The 20902-nt window shown below is 37.8% G+C and overlaps 1 protein-coding gene across 3 annotated transcripts in view; it reads left to right on the forward strand.

Moving 5' to 3' along the window:
- Positions 1-20902, forward strand: part of DHX29 (DExH-box helicase 29) — a 29763-nt gene that overhangs the window by 3208 nt on the left and 5653 nt on the right. Inside the window, exons 3-24 of one of the 3 annotated variants that reach the window (XM_062512598.1) lie at positions 289-402; positions 973-1102; positions 1476-1618; positions 2586-2711; positions 3159-3285; positions 3554-3715; positions 5134-5299; positions 6268-6391; positions 6804-7400; positions 8104-8247; positions 8342-8518; positions 9128-9268; positions 10587-10731; positions 10935-11055; positions 12040-12124; positions 12723-12811; positions 13393-13521; positions 14341-14416; positions 16098-16322; positions 18889-19025; positions 19657-19750; positions 20389-20691. In XM_062512598.1, the coding sequence (XP_062368582.1) occupies positions 289-402; positions 973-1102; positions 1476-1618; positions 2586-2711; positions 3159-3285; positions 3554-3715; positions 5134-5299; positions 6268-6391; positions 6804-7400; positions 8104-8247; positions 8342-8518; positions 9128-9268; positions 10587-10731; positions 10935-11055; positions 12040-12124; positions 12723-12811; positions 13393-13521; positions 14341-14416; positions 16098-16322; positions 18889-19025; positions 19657-19750; positions 20389-20691 (3555 nt within the window). Of the gene's footprint in view, positions 1-288; positions 403-972; positions 1103-1475; positions 1619-2585; positions 2712-3158; positions 3286-3553; positions 3716-5133; positions 5300-6267; positions 6392-6803; positions 7401-8103; positions 8248-8341; positions 8519-9127; positions 9269-10586; positions 10732-10934; positions 11056-12039; positions 12125-12722; positions 12812-13392; positions 13522-14340; positions 14417-16097; positions 16323-18888; positions 19026-19656; positions 19751-20388; positions 20692-20902 lie in introns of those variants that run through there. The other 2 variants (XM_062512599.1, XM_062512600.1) reach the window with 2 other exon arrangements.

Genomic DNA, 20902 nt, shown 5'->3' on the forward strand with positions numbered 1-20902 from the left:
ATTTTATTTTACTTCCAGTATTTTCCTTAACATACTAAATTTCCTTGAAAATGTAGATAGGCTTTCTTGGTAATAAGGAATGGGCTTTTATATTTCAAGTAAAAGCATATAGCCTGTGGAAGAAAAAAATGTCCTTTTTGCAAGAGAGTTTAGGTCACAGAAAGCTTGAAAAATTGGAATTTGAATGGCAGAGAGATTTCTTTATTGATACATCCTTAGTCATGAAGAGTATTGACATGTCATAAAAACTTCTGGTTTACTTTATATACACTAATGTTTTCTTTGAAGGTAACGATAAATGGTAATTTGGAGAAAAGGATTATTGATGTGATTAATAATCATAAAAACAAAAATGATGGCAAAGGAATAATTTCCAAAAGACTAACTACAAAGAAACTACAGGTACAGTTCAAAATTTTATTTTTCATTATTTATTTAGAATAAAGTTAATCTTTTTAAATTTTTATTAAGTATCATATTACACTTGTGTATGTTATGCAATTGCACAGTGTGCGGTACAAGCCAATACAGCATATTCTTCAGTAGTTACATAAACAATTAGTCAGTGAAATCAATAAATATGCTAATTAGGAAAGGCCCATCTTTATGGATTCAGGAACTAAAATCAAGAGCTTTTAGACAAGATAGACGAATAGTACTGAATCTGAATGTTTTAGGTTTCCTACATTTTTGACTCCATATGCTGGGAAAATTGCAGGTATGTCTTTACTTAGGTAGAAAATACCTTGTGTAGAGAGGCAGGAATGTAGATTTATACCGATGCACACATTTTTTAAAAGAAAATACGATAAATTCTGTAAAACAGGATTTTCTGCTTGATTTTTGGATACATTAAGGCATGTTGTTTATCTCCCTTTAATGCTGGCTTTCTGGTATGTGGGAGATAGAACTTTTCAATTATATTAGATTGCTTTATTAAATCCTTCTCTTTTCTGGCTCTCTTATTTATAGGATGTATACATGGCTTTACAAAGATTCTCTTTTAAGACTGAGCACATTGAAGAAGCGATGAAAAATACACTTTTGTATGGTGGTGATCTCCACTCTGCACTTGACTGGCTTTGTTTAAACCTTCCAAATGGTGTGTATGGGTGACAGAAAATAGTTTTGGACAGAAAAGAAACAGGACCTGCTAAGCAGTAGCATTCCTACTTCATAATAATAATTAAATACAATGCTCCTCTAAGTCTGGTAGTTGCAACAGTGTTCCTCTCCTAGATGCATAGCTGACTGGTTCTGGGATATTTTAGTGTATGAAGTCTTGTGGTCTTCCTGTTCCTACACTGGAGTTCTGTGGAAATCTAGTGAGCAAATACACTATCTTGCATAAATGCTAAAGCCTAATTTTTATTTCAGTTTATGTTCTTCTAGTTTATCCTCAATACAGTTTAAAATACTTTCCTGTAATCATTATTGGTATTTTCTGTGACATATTTTTTTTTTTAATTTTGAAGATGCCTTGCCTGAAGGTTTTAGCCAGCAATTCGAAGAACAGCAGCAGAAACCTAGAGCAAAATTTTGTTCTGTTGTGTCACAACGTGGAACACCGCCTCACTTAGAAGATAACAAAAAGAAAGAAAATGGCCCTGAAATTAAGGTAATCTGAAAATCTAATCTGTAGTTACTGGGGGTGGGGTGGGGAAAGAGAGAACTTTCTAAACAAAACTTTATAAAATTCAGGAGTTGCCTTATTGCCAGCACTGATGTGGAAAGCTTATGAAAATGTTGTGTGATTAATAATTGTCACCTGCATTTTAATTTCAGTGGAATGGTAGTTTAAAGATATTTTCCCCATGAAGTCTAGAAGGTTCTTGATAGTTCACTTTCATGGTAAAGCACAGGGAATCACATGAAATTTAGATCAGGTATTAGGAAGAAATTCTTTTCTGTGTGGGTGGTGAGGCACTGACACAGGTTGGCCAGAGAAGCTGTGGATGCCCCATTCCTGGCAGTGTTCAAGGCTAGGCTGGATGGGGCTCTGAGCAACCTGGTCTAGTCTCCCAATCTGTAGCAGGGGTGTTGGAATTAGATGATCTCTAAGGTACCTCCCCACGTGAGCCATTCTATGATTCTATATCTTAATATCTTAATTTTATCCTATAATGGGTTTATTCTGTTTATGTATATGTGGCACTCTCTATGACTTATGAGGGTCTAAGTTTGCTTGTGTACAGTGTTTTGATTTCTGTGGTTATTGAATCTTAAACTAGAAAACAAAGAAGATTCCCTGCGAATGATTCAATTCCTCACAGTAGTTAGTCTAGCCTTAAGATCTATTCAGGTGTATGTATAGTGGGATATTCACTTTGCTTGGGAAAGCTTGCTCCTTTTATCTTGTCATATGTATATATGTGTATATATATATGTACACATATGTATATATATACGTGTATATATTTATATATTTGTATATATACATGTATGTGTGTGTGTAGATATACATATATACATAATATATTATTTATTAGATATGAAACCTTAACAGTAGTTCCTAGGTACTAGCAGAAAAAAGCATTGCTTTCACATACTTTATCATTACTTTTAACTTATATTGCTCTTCTTAGGAAACAAATATGAGGAAAGAGAAAGAATTGACTATGAAGGAATGGATTTTGCGATACGCCGAGCAACAGAGTGATGAAGAGAAGGATGAGTCTGTGAAAGAGGCAGATGAAGAAAAATTTGACCCAGTAAGACAGAATAATGCTTCATGGAAGTCTTTCTAAAAACTAATATGTCTGGTACATCTGCATGTGGTGGATCTGTTTGTTACAAATTTGTGTGTTGCAAATTGGGTGTTGAAGACTTTTTTTTTATGTTGTCAGTAGTGTATGAGGCTACTTTAAGAAAATCTGTTGAAGCTTCTTGTTTTCTAAGTTGTTTTTCCTTTCCTGTATTACTTGTACTACATTCAAATTGTTGAACATAATATGCAGGAAAGAAAAATTTAAAATGAGATTGAGTGAGTTACTATCAAATTCTGGGAGGTTTTGGCTGTTTGTTAAATAAAAGCTCATTGTTTCTTTATTGTGTAAGCTTGGTATAAAAAATAAAAAATCCGCACTTTATTATGAAAGTCACCAAAAGTAACAAGCATACCACGTTCACCTTCTAATTAATAATTTTTTTTGAAATAGAATGAAAGGTACATACATCTGTCTGCCAAGCTTTCAGAAGGAAAAGAACAAGCAAGCATCTCCAAGCAAGACAAAGACAAACAAGGCCAGAAGGCAGCGCAAGAAAAAATAAGAAGAATTCAGCAAGGTAGAGCTATGCAAGTTACCTGTGTTTTATTTTCTGGGCTGCATGTTTGTTAGGCAATTAAATCTTGGAGTCAAGTTGAATTGAAGATGATTTCATTATCATCTATGCCACTCTGTGAAATGAAGGCTTTTCTGAACCTGTTCTTTCTCAGTCAAATTCTAAAAAGTCTGTAACATTTCATTAGTTCTGTTTTTGGGTACTCAGTATGAATTAATATAGCTATTTTTTAAGCAGTTGGTGGGTATTAGTTATATTCTCTCTCTAACAGAAATGGCAGTACTTGAGGAACATCCAGTATTTAATCCAGCTATAAAGATTTCAAACCAGCAGCAAAATGAAAAGAAAAAAGTTCCTTCACCTCAGCCTCAAGAAACCACTTTGAATTTGAGCTTGCTTGAGAAACCTGATGGTGCTACAAAGGAAGACAAAGGTGCGTTGGAAGTCATTCAGTACAGGCTTGAATCATACCACAGATTTCCAGAATTAGTTCCTGTTTTTCTAGGTTTGCAGTGCTGTGTGAATAAGCCCTGATTGTGGGAAATGAAGGTGGACTATCACAGAACCAGTTAGCTTTGAAAAGACCTCTGAGCTTGAGCCCAGCCTGTGACTAAACCAAGTCCAGTTGTTCCCTAAATGTCCCCAGGGATGGTGGCTCCACCACTTCCTGGGACAGCCCAGGCCAGTGCTTGACAATTCTTTGAATAACTCCCTCCTGATGTCCAGCCTGAACCTCCCCTGACGCAGATTGAGGATATGTCCTCTTGATGTATCCCTGGTTGCCTAGGAGAAGAGGCTGACCCCCACCTGGACACAGCCTCCTATGAGGGCAGCTGTAGAGAGTGATAAGGTCACCCTGAGCCTCCTGTTCTCCAGGACAAACACCCCCAGCTCCCTCAGCTGCTCCTCACAGCACTGGTGCTCCAGAGCCTGCCCCAGCTCCACTGCCCTTCTCTGGACTCACTCCAGCCCCTCAGTGTCTTTCTTGCACTGAGGGCCCAGAACTGGACACAGCACTCGAGCTGTGGCCTCAGCAGTGCCCAGCACAGGGGGACAATCCCTGCCCTGCTCCTGCTGCCCACACTATTGCTGATCCAGCCCAGGATGCCATTGTCCTTCTTGGCCACCTGGGCACAGCCTGGCTCCTCTTCAGCTGCTGTCACCAGCACCCCCAGGTCCTTTCCAGCCACTCTGTGCCAGCCTGTGGCACTGCCTGGGGTTGTTGTGACCCAAGGGCAGGACCCGGCACTGGGCCTTGTTGAACCTCACACCATTGGCCTCAGCCATGATCCAGCCTGTCCACATCCCTCTGCAGAGCCTTCCTGCCCTAGCAGATCAACACTCCCACCCAACTCAGTGTCATCTGTGTACAGTCTGTCTCATTGACCAAGCTGACTTTTAAAGGCTCTCTACTTGTTTCAGCAGATTACATTGATAGCTATTTTTGTCATGCTGTTGTGTCTTAAAGATTAGATTTCTTTCTTTTTAGTTGTAGTGCTAGTTGCTGTTTCAGTCACACTCATCTTTTAAACTATTTTCATTGTAAATCTTCAGACTGTTAAAATATTTTCTAATAGGCAAGCTTTAATGAAACTTCTAAAATCACTGGATGAACAAAGATAACAAAATACTGTCATTAATTTTCTGCCAGATCCTTTTGTAGGAAAAGCAGAAGTTGCTGTCATGTATCATCAATACTCATACTGATTGTTGTACTATGGTATTTCTGCAAAACATTTCAGAAAATTGTGCTATCTAGTTAAATAGATGTGAATAAAAGGTAAAAATTACTTCAAATGAATGTAAAATAGATTTTAGGAGGCATTAAAGTGTGTTTTTCTGCTTTTGCAGTGAAAAAGAGAGAACCACTAGATATAAGAAATTTTGATTATAGTGCTCGAAGCTGGACTGGTAAATCTCCGAAACAGTTTTTGATTGACTGGTGCAGAAAGAATTTTCCGAAGAGCCCAAATCCCGCTTTTGAAAAAATTCCTGTTGGAAAATATTGGAAATGTAGGTATGTATTTCCTGTAATCTTTACATTTGCCTTTTGGTTCAATTGAAAATAAAAGTTACAGTAAATTCTCTATTGTTGATAGAGATTTAAATTAATACAGTGTGTTTAACCCAGGCTCTTTTTTAGTCCATCAGGGAGGTGTTTTACTCTGGATAGCTCTGCAAAAGTGATGCTTAGCCTAGAGAAAATAAAAAAAATAAGATTCTAGTGAATGATCCCATAAAGCAGCATTAAGGGTTTTTTATTTGTGTACTGCTGAATGAGAGATTAATCTAAAGCAGTCCTATGAGATAGATTTGAATAACTTATATTTGGTATTCTTATTCAAAGTAACATCTTAAATCGAAGCTTCAAGTTTATATATAATACCAAAACACTTCTGGAAATTGTTTAAAATAAAGTGGAAGTTACATATTTGCATCAAAGCTACCATAAATTTATGGTAGTCCAGTATCTTGCTTTTAATTTCTGTTAGAAATCAAGTCTGAAATACAGAGTTGTGGCGTAGAATATTACAATGTATAAATAAAGCAGACACAGTTATAAATAAGTAATGTTTCTTGAAGGAACTGAGTAAAAGAGCTTGTTTTCTTGCTCAAGCTGAAAACTACTAACAGACTGCCACCCCTAAGAATATGGGAAATTTGGGAAATTTGGCTGCTGCTGTGACTGCTGTTTATCTGTTAAACAGATGTTTGCATCTTAATAGATCATTAAACGTCATCTCGCTCTATCCTAAATAGTTACAAGCACACAAACATTGGGTCCTTCTTCCTAGGCACCTAACATTAGTGGTAATCTCTATGTATATAAATACTTCTGCCTTGAAGAAAATTGAGATGTTTGTAAAGAAAAAAAAAACAAATTCACTGCTAGAATATTTGCTAAAAATGTTATGTCATATATGTATTTTCTGTTTATATTGGTTGCAAAAAATTGAGGTAACTGTTTCTGAAATTTTATTTAAGGGTCAGGATTATCAGGTCGTCAGGTGATGCAATGACGATGTGTCCTACAATCGTAACAGAAGATAGTATGCAAGCACAACATCTAGCTGCTACTTTGGCACTCTACCATTTAACCAAAGGACAAGTAAGTTTCTTAGTGGTATTACTGTTCTTGGCCTGGAGTCTGCCTCTGCACTTTTTTTATCTGTAGTTAAGTTCTAAAATTATTTTCATGTAGTATTCCCCATTACAATTTTTGCTTGCATTGCATATTCATTTGCTTTTATCTGATTATGTGTATGCTTTGCAGCATACAGAAGTGGTGATTATTTTTGGTAAAGCTGTACTTTCAGTCTTGTAGAAACTGAAAACTAATTGAAAATAAAGATGTATCATTGACATTTATGTTACTGCTTTCATAGCGTCTGTATTTAGAATGGTTTCCTACTTGTTTTTTTGTTGGATCTTTTGACATTTGGGATTGTTTGCACATAAAATATTACTGATACTACTAAGCAGTACATAATGTAATTTTTTTCTGCTCTTTGCATCTAAAGTCAGTTCATCAGTTGCTGCCTCCTACCTACCGAGATGTCTGGCTAGAATGGAGGGATATTGAAAAGAAAAAGGAAGAAGAAAGCAAGATAGAAACCAACAAGCCACGTGATACCTTTATTGCTAAATTGTTAAACAAACTCAAACAGCAACAGCAGCTGCAGTCTGAAAACCAGCCAAAACTATCTGAGGGTCCTGAAGATTCCTGGGAAAACTTGGTTTCTGATGAGGACTTCAGCAGTCTCTCCCTTGAGACTTCAGATGCAGATAATTTGGAACCTTCAAGGATTTTGTTTAAAAAGCTGCAGAGTTCCTCTAGATACCAGAGGCTTCTGAGAGAGAGACAGGAGTTACCTGTGTTTAAGCACAGATACTCAATTGTAGAAACTCTTAAAAAGCATCGAGTAGTTGTTGTCGCTGGTGAAACAGGTAGTGGGAAGAGTACCCAGGTGCCCCATTTCCTGTTAGAAGACTTGTTGCTAGATGAAGGATCAAAAAAATGCAACATTGTTTGCACACAGCCCAGAAGAATCTCAGCAGTGAGTCTGGCAACAAGGGTTTGTGAAGAGCTGGGCTGTGAATCAGGACCAGGAGGAAAAGTAAGAAGTGTTTTAATTCCTTTGCTTGTCTTGATCAAATACAGGGGTCTGGGTTGTTGACAAAAAGTGAGAACATGATTTCTTATACAACCAAACAATTAGATGTTATTTTCTCTGAAAAGGACTGCTCGGTGTGTCAGTTGTTTATTTTTGTCTTGTCACCTGTGAACTGTAGATATCCATATATGATTTCTAAAATCTTCAGAGGCTGATGTAAAGCAAAAGTGTTTCATAGCTGGAATGGGCAAGGATTTGAGCAGATTACCCAGGGACTGTTGCATCACTATCACTCAGGATGAAGCAAAGTCCCATACATAAGGCTCTGAGCAATCCAGTCTGGCCTTGAATGAAGCCATGTTTTGAGAGAGGACCTCTCCAACATAGTTATTTTGTTATTTGAAGAAAGCTGAAGTCCTGTATTTGTTAGGGTAATTTGTGCAAAAGTATTTTTGAAACTGTCCAAGAATCCTGAAAACAACCCTGATTTTACCAGCTCTTTGCCCCCCTGGATAAATTTAATGTATTTTTCCGTTCTTAAGAAAGGAAAGTACTTATATGAAAGTGTGGCAGTCATTCACGATACTATTTAATTAGCAACTTTGTGATGTCTGAATCTGACAGTTACTAAATTTCACTTAATTTTGAATACTGTTAGCTTGTATGTTATTTTAAGTTATTCTATATTTTAAATTTATTTTTTAAGAATTCCCTGTGTGGATATCAAATTCGTATGGAATCAAGAACGGGAGAAGCCACCAGACTGCTGTACTGTACAACAGGTGTCCTGCTTCGGAAACTTCAAGAAGATGGTCTCCTGTCAAGTATATCGCATGTTATTGTAGATGAGGTTATCAGTTCTTTACTATTCCGCAGAAATTACAGTTATGCTGGGCCTTGACCTGTTCTAAATTCTTGCTATAGATCTGTTTTTCTAATTCTAGGTACATGAGAGAAGTGTCCAGTCTGATTTCTTGCTAGTTATTCTGAGAGAGATCTTGCGTAAGCGTTCAGACCTGCACCTGATTTTAATGAGCGCCACTGTAGACAGTGAGAAGTTCTCCAGCTATTTCTCACACTGTCCCATTTTGAGGATCTCAGGGAGGAGCTACCCAGTTGAGGTAGGTAAATGTTTATTTTGATTATGCAAGACACTTTGTATGTATGTATACAGTGGTTGTCTGGTTAGTATATAGGCAATATATCTATATCAGTTTGGTTTTGTTTTTTTTTTTTACCAAAAAGACAGATCTGAAAATAAGTATTTCAAGGACCTGTAGTCCTTTTTCTTCCATGAAAACACAGAATAGCTTCAAGCCTTTTGAGTACATAGCTGTACTATTTTTTGTGATGGATTTAATTGATCACAATCAGTTCATCAGTGACACTTTGATTTTTCTCTGTTCAACCTAGGTAGAAAGGAAAGCATTGAGGAAGTTCTTCTACACCCCCTGCAACTTTGTCACTGCGCTCTTACGTGTTTTTCTTATGCATGCTGTAAAGGTTATGGTAAAGGTTATGTAGTGATCAGGTGGAGAAGCCCATTAACAAACTTGTAGCAGCTCTAAGATTAGGTTTTCAAAAATCATAAGACAGTTGAAATTTGCGAGATTTATTAAAAAATTAAGGCATGCCCTGTTAACCTTTGTTATGTAAGCTTTAAAAAGTGAGAAAAGTTGCTGATCAGTTTTTGACATGTCTAATGTTTTTTCTTTGAATTTGCACTAAAGATTTTCCATGTGGAAGATGTAATTGAAGCGACTGGCTATGTTCTTGAGAAAGACTCAGAATATTGTCAGAAGTTCTTGGAGGAGGAGGAGGAAGTAATAATAAATGTTACTGGTAAAGGAGGAAGCACTACAAAGCATCAGGTGAACCAGGCATTTTTAGTTTTGTCTTGGAACCTTTGGGGGTTTTTATTATTTAATCATTTTGGTTCCTTTTTAATTTATTGTAGTTGGATTGTAGAATGTAAAATACTCTCAGTTTACAAGAAACAGACACAATGGTGCTCCTACTAATATTTATGAATGCTGCACCCTTTTGATTGTTGCTCTAACTCCTGTGTAGCTGTCTTGATTTTGCTGTATTTGACATTTAAGTGTCTTGTAGATTACCAGCTCTGGATCAGTAAGCAGCAGCAGGGAAACTGTTTTTTTTTTTTCCCCCAAATAATTCTCCTACATAATGACCCTAACAACAGAAGAGACAAGGCTCCTTCTTAGCTGAAACTGGGTGCTGAAACTAGCCTCCAGCTTGGCCTGCTAATGAGATCATTTCCATGAGGTTGTTGTGTAGACATCTTTAGTTTAACAGATTATGGTTAATCCTCAGGCACTCTGCAGTGACAGCTCTATGTGGTTTAGATCAAAACCCTTGAAGGGGAAATTCTGTCAGTGCCATCTAACTTTGGCATCTTAGGCTGTTCATCTAGATTATGTATTTTGGGAAGACAACTCTCTGCTCCAACTTGCTTTGCAAAACTTCTGAAAACTTAGCTTGCTGTGTCCGAACACATGTTGAAAAATAATCTGATGTGCTCTGCTGATTGTTTTCCTTCAGTACAGAAGGATATGTGGTGTCAAGCTTCCTCAAGAGTGTTGAGTAATGGTGAAATAGTTTACAATTGTCCCACTTAATTTAGAAACTATGCTATGTATGTGAGATGTCTAGAATAAATTCAAATGTATATCTCTCCTGCTATCTCTGCTTTTTTCCTGTTCCAAAACACTACAGGAGTTGCCACCTAGTTAATTTTTAATTTTCATTGCAACCATTAGTTGAGAAGGGTGAGGTGAGGTAGAGGGAAAAGGTGAAACTAGTTTTTTATACCACAGAGTAGGAGTTTTGAAAGAAAATTATACATCTTCTTATCCCAGTTTGAGCTGATACCAGTTGAATGGCAGATACGGACCTGGGGCCTGTTTACATCTTGGACAGACTTTAATTTTTACCTTTTTTAAAAATCTGCAATGTTATTTAATGGTTGTAGATACCTATACACATTGTGTAGATGGTTGCGATTTAATCTAACTCACACAGGTTTTGGTGGGAAGTTAGTTAAACTTCTCTTATGACAGTGTCTGTTTCAGGTGAATGGCAAATTCACCTTCTGCTCTCTTACATTCTTCTAAAAGACTAAGAATGTGATTTTTTTTTTTTTTTTTTCTGCTTACTCTTGTTTTTTAGGAGTGTGTCCCAATCCAGTCTGGGCCTGGTATTGATTTGGCTCCTTATTATGCGAAGTATAGCAATCGTACACAGCAGGCTATCTTATATATGAACCCTTACAAGATCAACCTTGAACTTATTTTGGAGTTGCTTGCCTACTTAGGTACTTCTAGTCCACTTCTTTATGTACTTGGGGTTGTCCTTTGGACCCATTTTCCACTGCTTTCTACTGATAATGAAGTGTTTGACTAAAATCTTATAAGAAAGACCCTAAAAAGCATTAACCACAAGGCCTAGCATTTGTTGCTGTTATGTAAAACTGTTCACAGTGCATGTGTTAACAATGCTTGTGCTGCAATTTTGCAGATAGAAGTCCCCAGTTCAAGAATATTGAAGGTGCTGTGCTGATCTTTTTACCAGGCCTTGCTCATATCCAACAGCTGTATGATCTCATTTCAACTGACAGAAGATTTAACTTGCATGACAGGTAATGCAGGTATTTTTTTATGAAGTTAATAGTCTAAGTTACAACCCAATGAACATATTCATTAAGGTTCGCTATTCTTGTAAAAGGCAAGTGAGAGTTATGCCTCTGAGCTAATTGTGCTACAAATGTACTTTTACTGCAATGCAAATGTACTTCTGCTACAATACAAATGTACTTCTACTGCTATAATCAAGAAGTTATACAAGCAAAAATGACAGATACTTAGGAATGGTAAGATAAATTTTGTTTTGTTACTTTCTATTTTATTCTTTAACAAGTTTACCTAATCAAAAGCACTTGACTACTTCTTTTCCACTTCTTAGGGTATGGAAGCTGCCATACCTGGGATACAGATTTCTGTGGCTTACTGTTTACATGGAAGTGACTACTTCCTGAGAAGAGCTCCAGAGCATCTGGATCTACCAAGAGAAATGTCCTAGGGTTGTAGTGACAGATAATTTCAGAATTTATATTTTGGGTAACTAAAAGTTAGCAACACAACTGCATAAAAGGAACAATTGTAGTCAAATGCTAAATATTTGTTGATGGACTGAGTTGGAAGAGAAGTAAAGGACCAATCTCTGTATCTCTTGCATTTTTGAAGGCCTTTATTGCTCAAAGTTGCATGAATTTATAATGGTCCTTATCTTGGAAACACAATTTTAAAAACTTGGGTTTACAGACACCTAGCTCCCTTTATTGCTCAGCTGTTGCTGTTAAGTAACCAGCAGTTTTGCAGTGTTATTCTTCTTCCTGCATTTTTACCGAATGGGAGAACATCCCTATGAACTAATGGGGTTATGTTTTCTAGAAATTGTAATGAAACAATGAAGCAGGTTTCCATACCTGATCATACAAAGTTCTCTTCTTTCAATTGTCTATTCTAATTGCTTTCTCCAAATGTTGTCATTACGCTGGTCTTATTTTTTTTTACTCTATCTTATTTGATTAGCATATATTTATTTTAATAATTTATTTTTCTAGGCACAGATTGATAGCTTTGCATTCTGTTCTTTCAACTCAAGATCAAGCAGCTGCATTTACAATACCTCCTCTTGGTATTAGAAAGGTAATATTTACAAAGTTCACAATCAAAAAGAGAAATTTTCTGTGGGTGCAACTCTGAATTGTTGTCATATAGAATTACACAACAACTAGGTATTCCTAGAATTTCCTCTCTGCAAAGAAACAATTCTAATTTGGTGGTCTGTAATGGATAGAAGCTAATAGGTTGTGAAAATATTGACATTATTGGACAAATTCTTAAACCTAAATTTTTTCTGTGAACTTCCTTAATTATTACTTATCTGTATTTTATTGTTGTTAACCAGTAACTATGGATTTTATCTTGGAAAAATACAGTTTTATTTATTGCCAAACTATTTAATTAAATGTTGATCAATTTTGGCAGATACTAGCCAGTAATTTTGATGGATTATAAAACAAAATGTGAACGTGAGGTTATTTCTTAACTTTTAATTTTTCTTCTTGGGGAAAACTAGGCCATTTTCCAAGTCATGTAGCTTTTAATTATTTATCAGATTGTTTAAGGAAACATTTCTGGGAGAAAAACATTTTAATCAGACTTACTCCATCATACTGATTTAAAGGTTGAAACCTGTTTAGACATTCCAGTTCTTCTATTTATGTTATGTTACTCTTTCCAGATTGTTTTGGCAACCAATATAGCAGAGACGGGTATCACAATACCAGATGTTGTCTTTGTAATTGATACTGGGAGAACAAAAGAAAATAGGTAAGAGTTTGATTTTCATCAAACGTATGGTGATTACTGTAATATTTGGAGGATAGAGCTGCAGGAATTGTGTAGTATCCTTATTAAACTAAAGTTCCTAGTGCAGAAATGTGCTGCATTTAAAAGCTTGCAGTTCTGGGTGCAGGTTTGGGATGTATCTTTGGAGTTTCAAGTGGTGAGAAGAACAAAGGAAGTTCATAGATAATGGATGTAATGTACATATAATTATGATTAACTAATGTGATAAAAATGAAGGAAGTATTTTTTATGCTATCTCAGTTTCTGAAAGGTTTTTTTGTTCACTTTAAATGTGAAAATCCCTACACAATGTGTTAGAGCAATTCTGAGTTTCAAGAGAGATGAAATAGTAAAGCTTTCATTTTCCCATTCTTACATTTTCACTGGTGAGTTGTATTCAAGGTTTTATAATGCACAGTTCATCCCAGATATGCTTGGTTTTCAAAAATAAATGTATTTTCAAATAATTGCTCATTAGATACATTGTCAATAAGCTGATGTTTAGGTAATATATACTTGAAAATTTGAACTCTTAAATCAGAATCTGCTTTATAATTTTCAAGGTATCATGAAAGTAGTCAGATGAGTTCCCTGGAAGAGACCTTTGTTAGTAAAGCTAGTGCTCTGCAGCGACAAGGAAGAGCTGGGCGTGTCAGGGATGGGTTCTGCTTCCGAATGTACACGAGAGACAGGTATTGTAAACTTAGCAGAATTCTGTAAATCATATAGACACTTTCTGGTTTTTTGTGTGCAAAACCAAGAATTCTTGTTGAAATTCACTTTATTTACTGCAAACCAGGAAAATAAAACTGGAAAAAAAACCAACCAAAACAATAATTTGAATATCATATGTGGAAAGTGTTAGAGTAGTCTTTCACACTTTTTAAAAGTTAATTTTATTCTTAATATTTCTGTAATGTGTTTTTAAAGAGATATTCGTAATTAAAGGAAAAGTGCAGCACAAGGAATTGTAGAACATAATTTTTTTATAACACCTGCTTGGCTTACATCAAAAGCGCATAAACCTTACCTCACAAACTTTGAATTTTTTATCAGACAATCTCTTGGTTTCTGAGGAGGTAATCAATATGGGTAAGAAATGGGGTACGGCAGAATTAGTTTCTGTTGCAGCAGTGGAATAACCTTTTTCCTGCTTCTGTGAAAGCCTGAAGCAACTTTAAGCTGAGAAACGATTAAGGTTAAAGTCTTTTGTTATAATCAGTGAAGTGTACCAATGAACCAATGGGACCTTTTAGACCCATAAAAGACTTTTCAGTTTGAAAGTATGTTACAGACTTGCTTTAAAAATTGGGCTTTTCTGCCTTTCTCTAACTAAAATTTGTTTTCCACGCCACAACACGCCTTAATTCAAAGTATGAGTGGCTCATCCATGCTACTCCTTTCCTTGCTCCTCAAGAGAAAAACTGCAAAAAAATGACCATGTAAAAAACAGATTTTAAATCAAAGACTTAGTTGAATATATATATTTTTGTGTTTTTATGATGTTGCAGGTTTGAAAGTTTCACTGAGTATTCTGTTCCAGAAATATTGCGTGTGCCTTTGGAGGAATTATGCCTTCATATTATGGTATGGTTTTTGGTTTTAGAATTGCTAACCTTGTGTGGTGGGTTGAACATGGCTGGACGCTGGGTGGCCCCAAAGCTCCTCTGTTACTCTCCTGCTCAGGTGGATGGGAGAGAAAATAGAATGAAAGGCTCATAGCTAGAGGTAAGGATACAGAGAGGTGACTCACCAATTACTGTCCCAAGCAAAACAGACTTGATTTGTGGAAATCAGTTGAATTTATAACCAGTTAAGTTAGAGTAGGTTAATGAGAAGTAGAAACCACCCCCTCCTCTTTCCCGGTTTAACTTTTATTTCCTAATTCCCTACTTCCTATTTTCCATCAGTATAGGGAGATGGAGAGTAGCAGATTTGGTCAGTTTATCACACATTGTTTCTGCTGCTGCTTCCTCCTCAGAGGAAGGGAGGACTCCTTTCCCTGCTCCAGCTTGGGGTCCCTTCCACCAAAGACAGTCCTTTGCAAGCTTCTGCAGTGTGAATCCTTCCCACAGGTTGCAGTTTTTCATTAACTGCTCCATCATGGGTCCCCCTTAGGATACTAAGTTCTGCCAGCAAACCTGCTGCAGTATGGGTCCTCTCATCCTGGTGCCACAGGTCTTGCCAGGAGTCTGCTCCAGTGTGAGCTGTCCACAGGGTCACAGCCTCCTTCAGGCATCCACCTGCTTGAGTGTGGGCTCCACCACACTGAGCCACTCCCCCTCCATGTGAGCTGCACAGGGGCAGCCTTCCTCACCATGGACTACAGCACCTGGGCAACCTCCTCCTCTACTTTCTTCACTGATTTTGGTGTCTTCAGTGTTGTTCTCACCTACTGTTCTCTGGCTGCAATTTATTTCTGTGCAATAACTTCCCCAGGAGACATGACCACCATTGCTGATTGGCTCAGCCTTGGCCAGCAGCAGGTCTGTCCTGGAGCTACCTGGCATTGGCTGGATGTAGGGGAAGCTGCTCTCAGCTTCTCACCAAACTCACCCATGCAGCTCCTAATACCTCAACCTGGCCACACAAGTCCAATCTACCTTGTTAGCTAGAAATACTATGCATGCCTTTGGAGGAGTTACACCTTCATAGTGTTGCCTGTTTTGGAATTACTGATCCTAGAGCTAAAAAGGTCTGTTACAACAGAACTGTTCCAATGCAATTACTTAGTAGGGCTTTTCACACAGGCCAGAGGGTAACTCAATGCTTGATTGCTGTAAAATAGGAGCATGCTGTTCAGTGAGAATAGTGCACTACATGATTCCAGTTTGCCTCAGAGTGACAATTTTAAACTCTGTTAAGTAGCCTTCTAATTGATTTCTGTTCAAGGGAGCAATCCCATTACCTCTCACCATGTCTTAAGTGAGTAGGATGTGCACAGGAAAGCTAGCAACCTGGCAAATTAGTGCTGGGTTGAATGGCATCCCATTCAGTCCCATCAGGATTGAGAGGCCCCTGCTCATCAGTGATCCCTGCTAATACACTTCTCTGAACAGTGGTCATGCCATTTGAAGCCCTTCTAAACAGTGAAGTTTTGTTAACCTAATGTGGGGCATGTCATCGTTCTGGGAAGAAACATGCTTGTTTGGTGGGGAGGGAATTTGTATTTTTGGTGCAAGATCAGATTTCCAGTTTTCTATGTAGCTCTTAGAGAACTTCTTTATTATAATTTTTATATTGAACTATATATCCCTTTACCTCACAGAAATGCAGTCTTGGCTCTCCTGAAGATTTTCTTTCCAAAGCATTAGATCCACCACAGCAGCAAGTAATTGGTAATGCAATGAATCTGTTGAGGAAGATTGGCGCTTGTCAGTTAAATGAGCCCAAGCTGACTCCATTGGGCCAGCACCTTGCAGCCCTTCCTGTTAATGTCAAGATTGGCAAAATGCTTATATTTGGTGCTATATTTGGCTGCTTGGATCCTGTGGTGAGTAAAAAAATAAAATAATATTTTAAAAAGTATAGGAGTTGTTAATCCTTTGCAATTAATCTAATTTCTTGTAGTATGGTATTTTGAAAGGGTGATGCAAGTTAAAATGTTTACTTTAGGGTGAGGGCACCCAGACATCTTGGAGGGGAATAATACTAGTATTTATGGCTGGACTCAATGTTCTTAAAGGTCTTTTCCAACTTAAAGTGGTTCTATGATTCTAAACTCCTAGGTACTCCCCACACTGAATGATCAAGTTAGATCTCCAGGTCTGTCCATGGTGGTCCCAGGGAATCTTGATATTTAAAGAAAATGTCTTCTTACATGTGGGTTAGACAGTCTGGATTACCCCACAGTTTATGGCCAAGAACATAATCAAACTTATTTCAAATTAATTGGCAGGTAATTTATTAAGACTGTGGCATAGTTTACAGTTTTCACCTAATCTATTCAATTCACTGCAAATTAGAAGAAAATATGAGTATGTTAGTTCCTGGAAAGTGAAAAATTTATTTCTTTATCTCCTGTTAATGTGGTATAATCTAAAGCAGTTGATTAATCTGACCTTCCTTACACTGTCATTTGGCAAAACATTTCATGTGAGTTTTGAGATTTTTTTTATGCTTGTGTATAAGGCACTTTGTAAGCAGTGGCTTTAATATAAGCTAGTGCTGAATTCTATACAGGAAATTCTTATGGTACTGAGATTTCCTTGAGACTTAGTAGAAGATTAACTATAATTAGGTGTTACCTACTCTTCTTAGAGTGATTCTCTAGTGCGAGAGCTAGTGATTCTCAGGTGCAAGAAATCAGGCAGGGAAGGCAAAATCGGTGGGTGTGAGTGGTGACCTGCTGATTCAGCTCAAGGGCAACAAGCAAATGCACAATCAGTGTGGAAGCAAGGACAAGTGTCCTGGAAAGACTGTAGGAATGCAGTGCAGTTGCATAGGGATGGGATGAGGAAGGCCATGGCGAAGATGGAGCTGAATATGGCAAGGAACATGAAGACGAATAAGAAGGGGTTATACAGCTGTGTCAGCCAGAAAAGGGAGGTTGAAGAAAGTGTACCCCAGCTGATGAACTGATAAAAACGGATGAGGAGAAGGCTGAGGTACTCCATGTTTTTGCCTCAGTCATCAATGGTAACCTCTTTTGTGGCAGTCAGGTGAAGTCTCAGATGACTGGAAAAGGAGAAGCATTGTACCCATCTTTTTTTTTAAGAAAGTAGAAAAGAGGGGCCTTGGGAATTACTAACCTGCCAGCTTCAGTTCAGTACCTGGGAAGATCATGGAACAGATCCTCCTAGAAATATGCTGGAACACTTGGAGGACAGGGAGGTGATTCAAGACACCAGCATGAGCTTAACAAAGGTCAATTCCTGCTTTACCAACCCAAATGCTTTCTGTGGTGGAGAAACCACATCAGTGGATTAGGGAAAGGCTACATACTCATTTATCTGAACTTCTGCAAAGCTTTTACCATGGTTCCCCACCTAAATTTGGAAAGAAATGGATTCAGGGGGTGAACTATTAGATGGTTAAGAAAGTGGTTGTACCATTCAGAGGGGTGGTGGTTAAGAGTCCCTATGAGCATCAGTAACAAGTGGTGCCCTCAGAGGTCTATACTGGGACCAGAGTTATTTAATATCTTCATCAGTGATATAGATGGAGAGATTCAGTGCACCCTCAGCAGATTTGCAGATGACCCCAAGCTGAGTGGTGCTGTTGACACATCTGAAGGATGGGATGCCATCCAGAGGGACCTGGAGAAGTGGGCAGATGTGGAGCTCACAAGGCCAAGTGCTGGTGCTACACCAGGGCCAGGACAGCCCCAGGTATCAGCATAGGATGGGGGATGGACAGATCAGAGCAGCCCTGCCCAGAAGGACTTGGGGATGCTGTGGGTGAGAGGCTGGACATGCCGCAGCCATGACATTCACAGCCCAGAGAGCCAAACGTGTCCTGGGCTGCATCCAGAGCAGTGTGGGCAGCAGGGCAGGGAGGGGATTCTGCCCCTCTGCTCTGCCTTCATGAGACCCCACCTGGAATACTGGATCCATCACTGGTAGCCCCAGCACAGGAACAATGTGGACTTGCTGTAGTGAATCCAGAGTTTATCACAAAGATGATCAGAGAGGACTTAGAGTACCTTTCCTTTGAGGAGAGTGAGAGAATTGGGGTTGTTCAGCATGGAGAGAATGCATATTCCAGCATGACATAATTGCAGCTTTTCAGTATCTGAAGGGCATTGAAGAGGAGCTTCTTAAAGGGGCATATGGTAAACAGGACAAGAAGGAATGGGTTTGAACTGAAAGAGGAAGTTGTGGATGTCCCATTGCTGGAAGTGTTCAAGGCCAGGTTGGGTGGGGCTTTGAGAAACCTAGTTTAGTGGAAGGTGTCCATGCCTATAGCAGAGGCTTGAAACTAGATGATCTTTAAGGTCCCTTAGAATTACAGGCTTGGGTTACAAGATAATGATACAAGAAAATTAAAGGCTATTTGTTTTATAAACCTGTAAGCTTGTAACAAAATACTTCTAAGTGATGTGTACTTCATAATTGCAGGCAACTTTGGCTGCTGTTATGACAGAAAAATCTCCGTTTACTACACCTATTGGTCGAAAAGATGAAGCAGATCTTGCAAAATCATCTCTAGCTATGGCAGTTTCAGACCATATAACAATTTACAATGCTTATCTGGGGTAAGTGATGATTCTCCTATGCTTGTAACTATTAGCAGATAACAAGTAATGCACTTATGTAAATAATCCTTACTATCTTTTGAACTGCTTTCATTTCAAGTTTTTTTCTGTTCACATTAACAATAGATTGCCAAGTACTGTAACACAAATGAATGGCTTGCTTAGTGTTCTGTTTTTCCAACATCTTTTAACTATGCTTGCACACATACAGATGTTTACTGTGTCAGTTTATCCTAGAGTTTAAAGTATTTTGTTCGCTGATTGTGGTATTTTGACCAGATTACTTTGTATTTGATAAAGCATGAATGTATAAAATGGCATACAGACTTTTTCTTTTTTAGGGTATTACCACTAAGTCTGAATTTTATTTTGACTGTCAAGACAGGGAGAAATGTGTGGGGTTTGAGAGTAAATCACCTTGTATTTTTATTAATATCTGTCAAATCTATGTTATAGGCATGTTCTCTGGAGTGTCCTTAGACCAGCAGCATTCATCTTCATTAATACAACTTATTTTAGAGTGGAGAATGCTTACCAGAACACATTATTCCTTTTTAACTCAGTGCCTCTTCTGTTATTATAGACTTGATGGGTTTCTTCTTGCTGTAATAGGACACTATTTTTTCCTTAGGTGGAAAAGGGCTCGACAGGAAGGGGGATATCGTGCTGAAATGACTTATTGCAGAAGGAATTTCCTTAATAAGACCTCACTGTTAACTCTGGAGGTAAAACATATCATTATGCTATGCACTCATAAGTTTATTTGTTAAAATTTCCCTCTGAAAATGTCTTTCCCTTTAAAAGAGATAATATATCACAGTTACTATTTAGACAAGATAAAAGCAAATGGAATTTTAGGGACGGATGAAATGCAAGGTAGCTGTGTCTGTATTTGAGTTTTGATATGCACACTCTAGTAAAGAGCTTTGCAGTCACTGCCATTGGAGAAGCTAGGCCTTACTTTCATCACAGAACCATGAACTAAAGTATTTATATTATATTATTCTTGATATCAAATAACATATCTATTAACAGTTGGTTTGAAAGATGAGCCACAGACTTATGTGAATGGCCTCTTATTTTTAGTGAGAAAATGTTTTAATTGATCTTTCCAAGGAGAACTGGACCTGTATATATTTCCATATGTCTAATCCTGTATTCCAGATATCAGGTTATAAGTAATGTTTCTCATAGGAAACAGTATAGTTTCCATTGTGGCTGCAGAAAATAAAAGTTGTTGTTCTAGTAAGGGACTTTTCCCTGGAAAGCATGAATAATTCGGATGAAGTGTCATTTCCTGCTGCTGAGGTGGAGTATGTAAGTTCTTAAATCCAAAACTTTATTAATACCATTCTAATTTCAGGATGTGAAGCAAGAACTCATAAGGGTGGTCAGAGCAGCAGGGTTCCCAGTTCCTTCAACACAGTGTGGATGGGATGGAAATGGAGCCACACAATCTCTGTCTCTCAGCGAAATAGCTCTTCTTAAAGCTGTGTTGACTGCAGGACTGTATGACAACGTAGGAAAAATACTATATACAAAGTCTGTGGATATTACAGAGAAGCTGGCTTGCATGGTAGAAACTGCTCAGGGTAAAGCGCAAGTTCATCCCTCTTCTGTGAATCGAGACTTGCAGACTTACGGATGGCTGCTTTACCAGGAGAAGGTAAGTTGAAGATAGTGAATGTAGCTAGTAGTTTGTGCAAAGATGGAGTTCTGCCTGTAGCATATTAAAAACTAGGTGTGCTATTTAATACCTAGTTGTTTGATCCTAAAGTCCATAAAAGTGAGTAAATTGAGTGCTGAAGAAAAAGAAGGTGAAGCTGAAGATCATGGACAGATCTTTTCATGGTGAAACTGGGAAGGCATTTTCTGTG

This window comes from Cinclus cinclus, chromosome Z (assembly GCF_963662255.1).
Source record: "Cinclus cinclus chromosome Z, bCinCin1.1, whole genome shotgun sequence".
NCBI lineage: Eukaryota > Metazoa > Chordata > Aves > Passeriformes > Cinclidae > Cinclus > Cinclus cinclus.